At 34.8% G+C, this 14,618-nt stretch overlaps 1 protein-coding gene across 1 annotated transcript in view; it reads left to right on the forward strand.

Annotated features, from left to right (window-relative positions):
- Positions 1-14,618, forward strand: part of ANKRD31 (ankyrin repeat domain 31) — a 148,545-nt gene that overhangs the window by 19,770 nt on the left and 114,157 nt on the right. Inside the window, exons 4-6 of the mRNA XM_032335946.1 lie at positions 2,767-2,807; positions 7,408-7,481; positions 9,788-9,831. Coding sequence (XP_032191837.1) covers positions 2,767-2,807; positions 7,408-7,481; positions 9,788-9,831 — 159 coding nt within the window. The remainder of the gene's footprint in view (positions 1-2,766; positions 2,808-7,407; positions 7,482-9,787; positions 9,832-14,618) is intronic.

Consider the following 14,618-nt stretch of genomic DNA (forward strand, 5'->3'; position numbering starts at 1 on the left):
CTCTGTGATTCCAGTCTTTTAAATCAAGAGTTGTTTTGTGGCCTAATAATGTGATCTATCCTGGAGAATATTTTATGTGCCCTTGAGAAGAATATGTTTTCTGTTTTTGGATGGAATATTTTGTATTTATCTGTTAGGTCCATCTGTTCTAAGCCATTGTTAGTGTCATTCAAAGCCGTTGTTTCCTTGTTGATTTCTTTCTGGAAGATGTATCCGTTGATACAAGTGGGGTGTTAAAGTCCCCTAATTTTATTGTATACTGTCAATTTGAGAGGTATTTTAAACAAATGTTATCAGTAACTGATCAATAAATAAAACAATACCAGGAATGTTTATTCTGCTATACTGAACATGAGGATAGTTTGTGTGAGATATCTCTTGCCTGCTGGCGACCCAGGGTTGGTTAGGCTGATTTGACTGTAGAGACTTCTTCCACACCACTCCCAGCGATACACTATTCAGTTGAAGAGCATGATTTCACATATTTTTGGTTGAGGATATATAAATAGATTTGCCCCTTTTCCAGATCCTCCAAATTAGCACAGTTAACTTAAACTTTTTTTCACCTCCTATACCCTACCCCCAACAGATGAAATAAAACAAAAACTGTGCAGCTTAAGGGGCCATCAAAATATAGGGGTGGTAAGGGCAGGAAAAAAATGACAGTCACATGAATCAAAAGGATAAACAGCAGTTTGGATGCCTTAGGAAAGAGTTGATTGAAATGTATACTTGCATTTTGTTAATTAACAAATAACCAACTCCAGCCCCCATTGTATTTAGAAGTATTAGCTCTTAAGTATTATTTTTGCCTATGGAGGAGGGGAAAAACATCATCTATCAGGAGCAAACTTCCTTCTTACTTCCTCTCTTATTTTTTGTATTTTCCTTACCTAGGTAGGGTCAAGTCACTGATCTATAGTAAGGGATCTATAGTAAGGGAAATGACTGGAGTATTACAGGTATTTGAATGAATTATTTTGTGAAGATAAAGAAATCTCTAGTAAGTATATAAGTATATACATATATGCTATTTAATTAATCCTTGGGAGTTTCTAGGTTTACTTCTTGAAATTCCTTCTTGTCTCTGGGTCTTCAGAGCTTTGTAAGGTCTGCTTGGGAAGTATATACATGTGGAACTAATCTAATAACCTTGAAGTACGTAAAGATGCATTATCAGTAAATAACAGTGAATGTTCATTGGAGAAGATTGATGTTTTCTCAGTACTTTGTGTTTTCCTGTTATTATGGTTTTTCATTGATTGAACAATGCTTGGAAATTCAGACTGAAGACTTTATTTTCAGAAAACGTTATTGATCATAGAAACATAGAGGGCCCCCAGAGAGAGATCTTTTTCTAAAGATCCACTTAGATGGAAACAAGAAATTAAATGTTTAAAAGTGATGAAAGCCAGTATGCTGCAAAACTTAAAATGGAATCATTTATCAGTGCATTTTATCTTTTTCTTTTTTTTTTTAAGGGACACAACTTCAGATTTTCTGGCATGACTTAAGAATTGGGCAAAAGTCATTTAGTATTTAAACATTGTAACACAGAGGTTGTATGATTTTTGGCCCTCAAGGAGAAATATTAGAACTGAGAACCTGACAAAAATGGCTTACCAGAACCATTGTGGATTAATGAACTAGGAATAAAAAGAGGGGCACATCCTTTCTCTTTATTTAATCTCCATAAATTATTTTATGGAAAGAAATTTTAAAAACTAAAAACAAGAGCTAAAATTCTTAGAAGAAAACATTGGGAAAAAGTATAATGACATTGGATTTGGCAATGATTTCCTGGACATGAAAGCCCAGCAACAAAAGAAAAAATAAATAAAGCTAGACTCATGAAAATTAAAAACCTTTGTGGATTAAAGGACATTATCAACAGGTGAAAAGGCAACTTAAGAAATGAGAGAAAATATTTTTAAATTGTTTATCTCATTAGGGATTACTACCCAGAATATATAAAGACTCTTAGAACTCAGCAACACAAAACAAACTGATTTAAAAATGGACAAAGGGCATGAATAGACATTTCACCAAAGATAGACTAGTGGCCAATAAGCACATGAAAGATGTTCAGCATCATTAATCATTAGGGAAGTGCACATGAAAACCACACTTAGATCCCACCTTACACTCATTATGGTAGCTATTATAAAAAAAACAAAAACAAAAACAAAATAACCAGTATTGGTTAGGATATAGGAAAATTGAATTCTTTCTTATTGCTGGCACCAACAGATGAGGGGATAAACAAAACGTGTTACATACAATGTAATTAGAAAGGGAAGAAATAGTGATACATGGTACAACATGGGTGAACCTTAAAGCCTCATGCTAAGTGAAATAAGTCAGAAACAAAAGGACTAATATCGTATGGTTCCTTTTATATTAGGTACTTTGAGTAGTCACAGTAGAGACTGAGTAGTAGAAAGAAAGAAGCAGGATAGGTACCATGGATTGAGAGAGGGGTGAATGGGGAGTTAGTGCTTAACAGGTATGGAGTTTCAGTTGGGAAAGATGAAAAAGTACTCTAGATGGATGCTGGTGATGGTTGTACAATAGTATGTGCAAAATGCCACAGACCCATATGTGTAAAAATGGTTAAAATTGTGAATTTTATGTTGCATATATTTTACCATAGCAGTGAAGATGCTAAGAAAGAATAATGCAAGAATTTTTTAAATATTAAATTTTTAATTAATGCATTGTATTAGAATTTATCAGTTAAAAGAAAACTACCTTTTTTCCCCCTAGCAACCTCAAGATGAAATGGAACAAAATGAAGCTCTGTTCCCGTAAGTATACTAATTTTGGGCTTTATTATATTGTAGATTTCTTTTTGTAATTTTACTCTTTAAAGTGAGTCTTCATTTTCTTAAGAGTTTTAGAATTATTGTATATTTTTAAATAATTGTCCCTTTAGCAATCTAAATATGTTATTTTGAAACATTCTAGATAAGTTTCATTTCATGAGAAGGTTTGGTTCATATTAAGTTGATTTTCTGTCTACTAATATTATTTAAAAAGAAAATCTATAGCATAGCATGGAGGAATAATTTATAGACCTTATTGAAATTAGGCTTTATAGGACTGTTGTTCTTAAAAGACTTTATCCTTTCAGCTCTTTTAAAACCATGATTCTCAAAGTATGGTCTATGGACTCTTTGGGAGTCCTTGAGACTTTTTCCAGGCGGTTTTTGAGGTCAGAACTATTTTCATAATAATACTAACCTGTTATTTGCCTGTTTCATAGTACTGACATTTGCACATAGATTGCTAAAGAAAATGGTAAGTAAAATGCTGAAGCCTTACTAGGATTAGGGCAGTGGCTATATTTTTCATAGCCATGAACTAGCAGTTAGGAAGAAAAAAGCCGAGGTTCATTTAATGCATGTGGTGAAGCAGAAAAATTCTTGTTTAATTAAATTTCTACTTTTGAATATATATCTTTTTGATATGGTTGTGTTGATGGGGGAAGTATGTCTAAGTACTTCTGTGAATACTGAAGTGTGGTAGTCTTGAGAGTACTTGCTTGAGTTGTAAACATTATAAGAAAATTAGCTCACTTTTTCTTTTAACTTGAAAGAATGATTGGCAGACAAAATGGTATTCACACTTGGGTATATGGCAGACATTTTCTTCAAAATCAGTGAAGTAAGCCAGTCACTTCAAGGAAAACAGCTGGTGGTATTTGTTGCCAATGAAAAAAATTCAAGCTTCCATGTGAATATTAGTGTAGAAAACTTGTTTGTACCACCTTGACCTTGATGGCTTCCAGTACTTAAAATTTTCCAGTGAAATCAGTGGTAATATTTACAAAAGGGGTCTTTTTGATGTTTAATAGTATTATCAATATAAGGAAGATTTGCATAATTCAGTGAAACAGTATTTTCTAAAAGACAAATGCACAATTTACAATCACTTACTGGTGAAAGATCCGTTCAAAGTGCAAGGTAGAGCAATGGATCATAATGGCACAGAATACAAAAAGTCTATCAGACACATGAAAAAATGTTCATCATCACTAGCCATCAGGGAGATTAAAATTAAAACTACATTGAGATATCACCTTACACCAGTTAGAATGGCCAAAATTAGCAAGACAGGAAACAACATGTGTTGGAGAGGATGTGGAGAAAGGGGAACCCTCTTATACTGTTGGTGGGAATGCAAGTTGGTGCAGCCTCTTTGGAGAACAGTGTGGAGATTCCTCAAGAAATTAAAAATAGAACTTTCCTGTGACCCTGCTATTGCACTCCTGGGTATTTACCCCAAAGATACAGATGTAGTGAAAAGAAGGGCCATCTGTACCCCAATGTTTACAGCAGCAATGGCCTCGGTCGCCAAACCATGGAAAGAACCAAGATGCCCTTCAACGGACGAATGGATAAGGAAGATGTGGTCCATATACACTATGGAGTATTATGCCTCCATCAGAAAGGACGAATACCCAACTTTTGTAGCAACATGGACGGGACTGGAAGAGATTATGCTGAGGGAAATAAGTCAAGCAGAGAGAGTCAGTTATCATATGGTTTCACTTATTTGTGGAGCATAACAAAAAGCATGGAGGACATGGGGAGTTAGAGAGAAGGGGGAGTTAGGGAGAAAGGGGAGTTGAATCATGAGAGACTATGGACTCTGAAAAACAATCTGAGGGGTTTGAGGTGGAGGGGGGGTAGGAGGTCAGGGTACCAGGTGGTGGGTATTATAGAGGGCACGGGTTGCGTGGAGAACTGGGTGTGGTGAAAAAATAATGATACTGTTACGCTGAAAATAAATAAATGAAAAAAAAAAAGTCCATTGGTGTTTCAATTTCTGTATTTCCAGTAAGCTTTAAAGAAGTTATTCCTTTTTAGAGTTTTGATGTGATATTTGCTTTGGTATGATACTATACTTAAAATACTCCTTCCAGACGCCTGGGTGGCTCAGCGGGTTAAGCCTCTGCCTTCAACTCAGGTCATGGTCTCAGGGTCCTGGGATCGAGCCTCGCATCGGGCTCTCTGCTCTCTCTCTCGCCTGCTTCCCTCTCTCTCTCTGCCTGCATCTCTGCCTACTTGTGATCTCTGTCTGTTAAATAAATAAATAAAATCTTTAAAAAAATTTTTTTTTAATGTGAAATAGTGTTATTCTTTTCATTAATTTTTTTTCATTTTGTAAAATGTAATAAATTTTCATAAACATGTAATCACATGTTATTGGATTATTACTTATATTATTATTTATACTCCTAAATTTCATTTTATTTATTTTTAATTTTATTTTTTATGTTAATTCCAGTATAGTTAATATAGTGTTATATTCATTTCAGATTTATAATGTAGTGATTTAGCAATTCTGTATATTCTTCAGTGCTCATTATGACAATGTGCTTTTTTTTTTTTTTAAAGATTTTATTTATTTATTTGACAGAAATCACAAGTAGGCAGAGAGCCAGGCAGAGAGAGAGTGGAGGAAGCAGGCTCCCTGCTGAGCAGAGAGCCCGATGCGGGGCCCGATCCCAGGACTCTGGGATCATGACCTGAGTTGAAGGCAGAGGCTTTAACCCACTGAGCCACCCAGGCACCCCGACAAGTGTGCTTTTACTGTTATTTTTAAATTAGTGATTATATAAAATTTTTCCAATTTTATCTCCTAATATGTGAGTATAAGTAAGTATATGCCACATAAATTAAAGTTCTTTGGGTTCCTCAATAATTTTTAAGAGTATAAAGGAGATCAAAGATCAAAAAATTTTGAGAACCACTATATTTAAAAACCCTATTACTGAATATATCAGCACTATAAGTTCATCTCCAGAAATGGAGAAGAAAAAACAAGGGAAGACTAACACAGCATCCATAATCTTACTGCCCAGAACTGTTGTTAACATTTTGGTACATTTTATTTTAGGCTTTGTATATAGCTTTATTTATATTTTCTATGAAATAAAATCATTCCGTGGGTATTCTTTTGTATCCTACTTAAAAATTTTAAGTAATAATAAATCATAATTATTTTCTCGTGTCATATTTTTAAAAACATGAATTTTAATGGCCTCACAGTATTTCACTGTATAACTTGACTGTACTGTGACACATTTAACTATACCTCTACTGTTAGACATGTACAATGTTTGCTATGTTGCCTAACATAAATGACTATATTGTAATAGTTTAGTTAAGAGTTTGCTCTATTTTCAGAATTATGTCTTAAATTCTCTTTTGCAATTAAAGGGAAAAATTCTATTGTTGACTCAAAGTATGATTCAGTTTTGTTTTAAATCAGCTTGTTCTTCTCAAAGAATTGCATTTTAGGGGAAAAAAATCAACATTCTTTTCTATATGCCTTAGAAATTATATATATTGAGCAGTTTCATTTCCATTTTTAAGGTGGCTTATATTAATCATTTCTGTTTTTCAACAGGAGAGAGTGTTCAATTTATTATTCTTGCTTAGGCTTCAAGTAGCTATACCTGGTATCTAAAAACTGCTCTTAAAACAGCTAAAACAGGGACGCCTGGGTGGCTCAGTTGGTTAAGCAGCTGCCTTCGGCTCAGGTCATGATCCCAGTGCCCTGGGATCCAGTCTCACATCAGGCTCCTTGCTCCGGAGGGAGCCTGGTTCTCCCTCTGACTGCCTGCCACCCTGTCTGCCTGTGCTCCCTCTCGCTCTCTCTCTCTGACAGATAAATAAATAAAATCTTTAAAAAAAAAAAATTTTTTTAAAAACCCAAAAAACAAAAAACAGCTAAAACAAGAAGCTTTTTTTGTTTGTTTTAAAGGGAGATATCTTGATTGTGTTTGCATATAGTAAATTGGATTGAGGGGAAAAAGTAGTTAACTGATTGCTTTTCTTCAATCAATTTTTAATTATCCCAGGGCAGATGATAAAAATTATAGATTAGGCATGACCCTTATTTCAACCGCTTTCCATCAATATTTCATACATGTTCTTCTACTGTAAAATAGAAGAATGATAAATAATACTTGAGAATTTTCTCATTAGTGACTTGTACTTACATCTAAAACTGTAATGACAAACTTTCAATGTACTTGAGGATTTAGATAACCAAGGAACATAATTCAGAACCAATTTTTTCTCCCCCACTACCCTCATTTGATACACAGTCATTCCAAAGTGACTTTTATAACTAAACTTAAGGTTGTCTTATTTATACTCCTAAATTTCATCCATTAATTTTCAGCTGTTCCTTCATTTTTGCAGTCACTTGAAATGTAAATGTTAACAAATTTGTAGTAACTGTAAAAGTAATCGAATGATGGAGCAAAAATAATTATGCAACTTTGAAATTCCTTTAAATGAAAAAAAACCTTGAATTATATTTAAATGAGAAGTAGTGTTTTTTTTTTCACTTCAAAACTTTTGTTTATTTATTAAATAATTTATTTTTTAGGAATAGAAGTTTTCCAGAGTTCACTGGGTCATTTTCCCAGGCAAAAATTTCAGTGAACCACCAAAGCATTCAAGGTATGTTTTTATGGGTAGAGTCATATAAAGTAAATTTGTCTGTGCCTAAAAATAGAAGGCTTAGTTAGGTATGGATTTATTTGCATTAACAGCTCTCAGAAGGCCAAATGGGTAGAAGGTTAGAAGAATAGGAAATGCAGGACATTTGGTGTTTTGGGAGCCATTAATGCCATTTGATGTTTTTGGCATCTCTGTACTTTTACCATGACACTCAATAAACTTCTAAGTCAGAGGTCTTTAACTGGCTCTTCCTTTATAACTTTGTGGTCTTTCTTGCTGCCATGAGCTGATGTGACTAGACGCCCATAGTATCAGAATTCCCTTCTGATACTTCATTGCAACTCCCTCTTTCCTTCATTCCTTTCAGAGTGTTTAGAATGAAAGTTCATTTTGTTTTCATTCAGATTTTAGATTAAATCACATGTAAGGAAACTATTAGATTGTTCACTAGTTTAGCTAACTCTGTTTTAATACAATCCTATTTTCTTCCTCCCAATTCAAAGAGTAATTCTAACCAAACTCTAGAATGGTCAAAATAAATTATCGTTAGTAATTGTCACTTTTGCTTATAAGTTAAAATTCAGCGCCCCTGAGCATTTTCTTCTCATTTGGTACTTTAGAATTGTATTTATTTTGAAAGAGAGAGAAGGATCACAAGCAGGAGGGGAGGGACAGAGGGAGAGGTCAGGAACAGACTCCCTGCCAACCAGCGAGCCAGCCCTACATGGGGCTCAATCCCAGGACCCTGGGGTCATGACCTGAGCAGAAGGCAGACGCTTAGCCAACTAAGCCACCCAGGTGCCCCTTGAATTATTTTTCATACGTACATACTACTACTACTACATTTTGTCTCTTTCAGGTGTTAAGTAGAAAATGTACAAAATCTAAGACTGGGCCAGTCAGGCACCCTCCACAATTTTTTTGATTTGTAAAAACTATTTTAAGTAAATTTTGTAGTTAGAAAATGAGAAGTACTTAAATATGTTTATTTTTATATAGTAGTCAGATTAGCATAATATATACCAACTTATCAAATTTAAAAAATACCAACTATTGGCATAAAAGTGATCATTTTGATTATGAGGTGATTAAAAATACAAAAAGAGATGGCTTTGAGGATTTTCTTTACAATTCAGAGGAGGAAAGAGGATGAAGTCTCTGTTTTTAAACTAACCCCCCAAGGATCTGACATTTAAAAAAAAAAGAAGATAATTGAAGATGTATCTATTACTATGTTTCACATATACTAAATTTTACACAACAAGAGATAAAACTTTAAATAACAAGATATACATAGCAGAACATACAGTCATCATTGCTTGGCACAGAGGGTTCTAATGCAAGAATAAGTTACTTAGTAATGTTTTGCTCATCATCCTGTGAGAGTGTGTAATACCATGATGTTAACCCTTCTAGCTTATATTCCTAGTTTATCATCATCAAATGGCAAAGATGAAGCAAAACAAAACAAAAACAATAACAATAAAAAGCAGATTTTTGCATGATGTAAAACTCAGGAAGCATATTTATGGGTTTTCCCCCCCTGAAAACCCTGTTTATGAGGATGCATGCTAAGGTTCAGCAAATAATTACTTGTCTTATGCTGTAGCTCTAGATACTGCCTAATCGAAAGAAACCAAAAGAATGATTCAAATAAATGCTTGAAACACCAGTGAACCCTAAACCCCTACCTAAATATATCAGAGTGCCTGGGCCTTGATTCTGAAGGTAGGAGGCAAGAGGAGTGGTGTAGGAGAACCATCTTTTTCCCCTGGTCCTCCTTCACTTTCACTTGGTATGAATTGCAGAGGGAGCAGGATGAGGAGAGGATAATAAAATGGAAGTCACTTAGGACAACCTGTTGATTCCTTTTTGCCCCTACTTGGGTTTTTCCTTTTCATGCCTAACTTGATGGCATGATTTTAATTTATGTTGTATTAACTATAATGGAGGAGATGATGACCCTGAGCAAGTAGGTATGATTTTTCCTCCTGTAGTTACCTATACTTAGAATAACAACCAAAATAGAGAGGTTTTAGCTAAACTAATACTAAATAATTATAATTTTACTTATCTTTGTGTAAAGTGTTTTTTTAAGAAATGGAAGAATTTTCTTTTGTATTTTCATTGCCACTGTAATGATACTTTTATATCAATAATTAGGTATAATATTTATAAAATGTTTTGTGTATCACATGAATGCCTGTGAGAAGAATTTCAAGTTATTTTGATTAAGAAATGCTAAGTCAGAGTTATGTTTCTAGGACTCTAATAAAACTGGAGTAAAACATATTGTTACCTTCTAGGGCCTGAGGCTGAAAATCCTGAAAATTTGCCAGACCCAGAAAAGGTTGGTCTGTATATCAGAGATTACCTTTACAGATCATGTGTTTAGATTTTATTTAAGAATTATATTAATTAAAGTATCAAGCCCATTTATGTTCTTTCCCTGGGTGAGAATATAACTAAACCATTTTAATAGAAATGTGTTCTTGTCTAAAAACCCCTTCCAGTATTTGTTCTTCCCTATCTCTAATGAAATGGTATTTTCTTGATCTGTGTTTCTTTTTTGTATTTTAATTCCAGTATAGTTAACATACAGTATTCTATTACTTTCAGGTGTACAAAATGATTCAACAGTTCTGTATATTACTCAGTTCTAATCAAGATATGTGTACTCTTAATTCTTGTCACCTATTTCACCCATCCCCCCATTCACCTCCCCTCTGATAACCATCTGTTTGTACTCTATTTAAGAGTCTTTTTTTTTTTTGTCTGTTTTTTCTTTGTTCACTTGTTTCTTAAATTCCACATAGGAATGAAATCATATGGTATTTGTCTTTCTCTAACTTACTTCACTTAGCATTATACTCTCTAGATCCATGCATGATTTTGGAAATAGCAAGATTTCATTCTTTTTTGTGACTGAATAATATCCCATCTTTCAGTGGACACTTGGGCTGCTTTCACAATTTGGCTATTATAAATAATGCTGCAGTAAACATAGGGATGCATATAGCCTTTCAAATTAATGTTTTCATATTCTTTGGATAAATGCCCAGTAGTACGATTAGTGAATCAAATGGTAGTTCTGTTTTTAATTTTCTGAGCAACCTTCATACTGTTTTCCAGAGCAGGTGCACCAGTTTGCATTCCCACCAGAGGTGCATGAGGGGTCTTTTTTTTCCTACATCCTCACCAACACTTACTTGTTTCTTGTGTTTTGATTTTAGCTATTCTGACTGGTGTAGGGTGGTATCTCATTGTAGTTTTGATTTCTATTTCTCTGATGTTAAGTGTTGTTGAGCATTTTTTTTCATTTTTTCTGTTGGCCATTTGGATGTCTTCTTTGCAGAAATGTCTATTCATGTTTTCTGCCCATTTCTTGATTGGATTATTTGTTCTTTGGGTGTTGAGCTTGGTAAGTTCTTTATAGATTTTGGATGCTAGCCCTTTATCTGATAAGACATTTGCAAATATCTTCTCCCATTCTGTCGCTTGTCTTGATTTTGTCAGCTGTTTCCTTTTCTGTGAAAAAGTTTTTATCTTGATGAAGTCCAGTAGTTGATTTCTGCCTTTGTTTCCGTTGCCTTCGGAGAAGTTGCTGTGGCCAAAGTCGCAGAGGTTGCTGCCTGTGTTCTCTAGGATTTTGATGGATTCCTGTCTCACATTTAGGTCTTTCATGCATTTTGAGTTTATTTTTACATATGGTGTAAGAAAATGGTGTTAGTTTCACTCTTCTGCATGTGGCTGTACAATCTTCCCAGCACCATTTGTTGAAGGGATTCTCTTTTTTCCACTGGATATTCTTTCCTGTTGTGTCAGAGATGAGTGGACCATAGAGTTGAGGTTACATTTCTGGGCTCTCTGTTCTGTTCCGGGGATCTGTGTGTTGGTATTTGTGCCAGTAGCATTCTGTCTTGATGATTACAGCTTTGTGATACAACTTGAGCACATTGGACAAAATAGACTTTAAAACGAGAGACTAAGACAGTGCATAATCATAAATGGAACAATTTAATAAGAAGATAAAACAATTGTAAATATTTACGCACCCATCAAGGTAGCACCCAAATACGTAAAGCAGTTAATAACAAACATAAAGGAAGTAATCAATCATAACATAATAATAGCAGGGGATCTCAACACTCCACTTACATCAGTGGACAGATCATCCAAACAGAAAATCGGTAAGAAAACAGTAGCTGAAAATGAGCATTGAACCAGGTGGATCTAACTGAAATACTCAGAACATTCCATCCTAAAACAGCAGGATACATATTGTTTTCAGGTGTACATGGAACATTTTCCAGAACAGTTCACATGTTAGACCACAAAACAGGTCTCAACAAATTCACAAATGTCAAAATCATACTATACATCTTTTCTGACCACGATGCTATGAAACTAAATCTCAACCACAAGATAAAATACAGAAAGATCACAGAAATATGGAGGTTAAAAAACATGCTACCAAACACTTAATGGGTCAGCCAAAAAATCAAAGAGGAAATCAGAAGATACGTGGAGAGAGGGGTGCCTGGGTAGCACCGTCACTTAGTTATCTGACTCTTGGTTTCAGCTTAGATCATGATCTCCAAGTCATGAGACCAAACCCCATGTTGGGCTCTGTGCTGAGCATGGAGTCTGCTTAGAGTTTCTTTCTCCCTCTCCCCCTGCCTCCACCACTCTCTCTCTAAAATAAATAAATAAAGCTTTAAGAAAAATACATGGAAACAAATGAAATGAAAACAACAGTTCCAAAGTTTGGGATGCAGCAAAGCAGTGTAAGAGGGAGGTTTATAACAATACAGATGTATCTCAAGAAGAAAAAAATCTCAAATAACCGAAACTTACCCCTAAAGGGGCAAGAAAAAGAAGAACAAACAAACCCCAAAAGCAGGATAAGGAAAGAAATAACAAGATTAGAGCAGAAATAAACAGAATAGAAATTAAAAAAATAGTAGAGCAGATCAATAAATCCAGGAGCTGGTTCTTTGAAATGAACAATGAAATTGATAAACCTTTAGTCAAACTCATCAGGGAGAGAGAGAGAACTCATACAAATAAAATCAGAAATGGAAGAGGAGAAATAACAACCAACACCATAGAAATACAAAGGATTGTAAAATATGAAAAATTATATGCCAACAAATTGGACAACCTAGAAGAAATGGATAAATTCCTAGAAGCATATCATCTCCTAAAACTGAGTTATAAAGAAATAGAAAATTTGAACAGACCAATTACCAGCAATGAAACTGAATCAGTAATGAAAAACTCCCCACGGCAGAATGTCCAGAATCACGTGACTTCACAAGCGAATTCTACCAAACATTTAAAAAGTCAATATTTATTCTCAAACTGTTCTAAAAAACAGAAGAGGAAGGAAGGTTTCCAAATTCATCCTGTGAGGCCAGTGTTACCCTGATACCAAAACCAAAAAAGACACCACAAAAAAAGAGAGTGGCAGGCCAATATCTTTGATGAATATAGATGTAAAAGTCCTCAACAAAGTGTTAGCAAGCTGAACCTAACAATACATTAAAAAACTGTTTACCACAATCAAGTGGGATGTATTCCCAGGATACAGGGGTGACTCAGTATTCGTAAAACAATTAACATGCTACATTATATCAACGAAAAAGGGTAAAAAAACATGAACATTTCAGTAGATGCAGAAAAAGCATTTGACAGAGTACACATATGTGGGGATTCACAGGGCCTGGATTGATAAAATCTGACTTGTATATACCTCCCTGGATGAGACTAATTGAAAAGCAAAGGAGGAGTGCCTGGAATGCTAGGCCTTCTTTGAAGTTTCTTGGCTGAAAGCGGCTAGATTCTTACTGTGCCTAAGGTTCTCATCTAGGGAGCAAATGTTTAAATTTTGAAGAAATTCAGGTACCTGCAGTGGTCACGCGCTTCGCGAACTCTTTGCCTTGTTCATATGTCAAAGCGCTTCTTGCTTCTGTCACCTGCTGCCCCATATATTATTGTCCTGATCTTGAAGCTACACATTCCTTCTTGTTTTTGGTATTTTGGTATATCCTTCTTGCATGTGGTATATTGATAAAACTCAAAATAAAAGTAGAGGCAAAGTTTGGCTCAAGACCTTTCGCCACTGGAGTGTCATGTGCTTGCCAAACCCGACAAACATCCATTCATGATAAAAATCCCCAACAAAGTAGGTTTGGAGGGAACATACCTCAACATAATAAAACCTATATATGAAAACCCATATTGACATGATGCATAATGAGGAAGAACTGAGAGCTTTTCCCCAGGGTTAGGAACAAGCCAAGCATGTCCACTCTCAGCACATTTATTCTGCATAGTATTGGAATTCCTTGCTTCAGCATTCAGACAACAAAAAAGTAAAAGTCATGCAAATAATGAGGAAGAAGTAAAACTTGCACTGTTTTCAGATGGCATGATACTGTATTTAGAAAATCCTAAAGACCATCCAAAAACTACTAGAACTGATAAATAAATTCAGTAAAGTTGTAGGTTACAATAGCAGTATACAGAAATTGCATTCCATATACTAATAATGAGGCAGCAGAAAGAGAATTTTTTTTTTAAATCCTATTTACACCTGCATCAAAACCAATAAAATACCAAGGATTAAGCCTAACCAAGGAGGTGAAAGACATATGCTGACAACTATAAAACACTGATAAAGTAAATTGAAGACAACACAAACAAATGGAAAGATATTCAACACTGATGGATAAGAAGAACAAATACTGTTAAAATGTCCATACTACCCAAAGCAATCTACATATTTAATGCGATCCCTATCAAAACATATTTTCCACATATTTTACCAACATATTTTCCACAGAACTAGAAAAAACAATCCAAAAATTTGTATGGAACCACAAAAGATCCCAAATCTCCAAAGAAATCTTGAAAAGGAAAACAAAGCTGGAAATAGCTCCACCCCAGATTTCAAGTTATACTGTAAATCTGTTGTAATCAAAGCAGTATGGTACTGGCACAAAAACAGAAACATAGAACAGAGAGCCCAGAAATAAATCTGTGTTTTTGTGGTCAGTTGATCTTTGACAAAGAAGGCAAAAATATGAAAGGGAAATAGTCTCTTCAGCAAATAGTGTTGGGAAGACTGAACAG

Source organism: Mustela erminea, chromosome 3, assembly GCF_009829155.1.
Source record: "Mustela erminea isolate mMusErm1 chromosome 3, mMusErm1.Pri, whole genome shotgun sequence".
Taxonomy (NCBI): domain Eukaryota; kingdom Metazoa; phylum Chordata; class Mammalia; order Carnivora; family Mustelidae; genus Mustela; species Mustela erminea.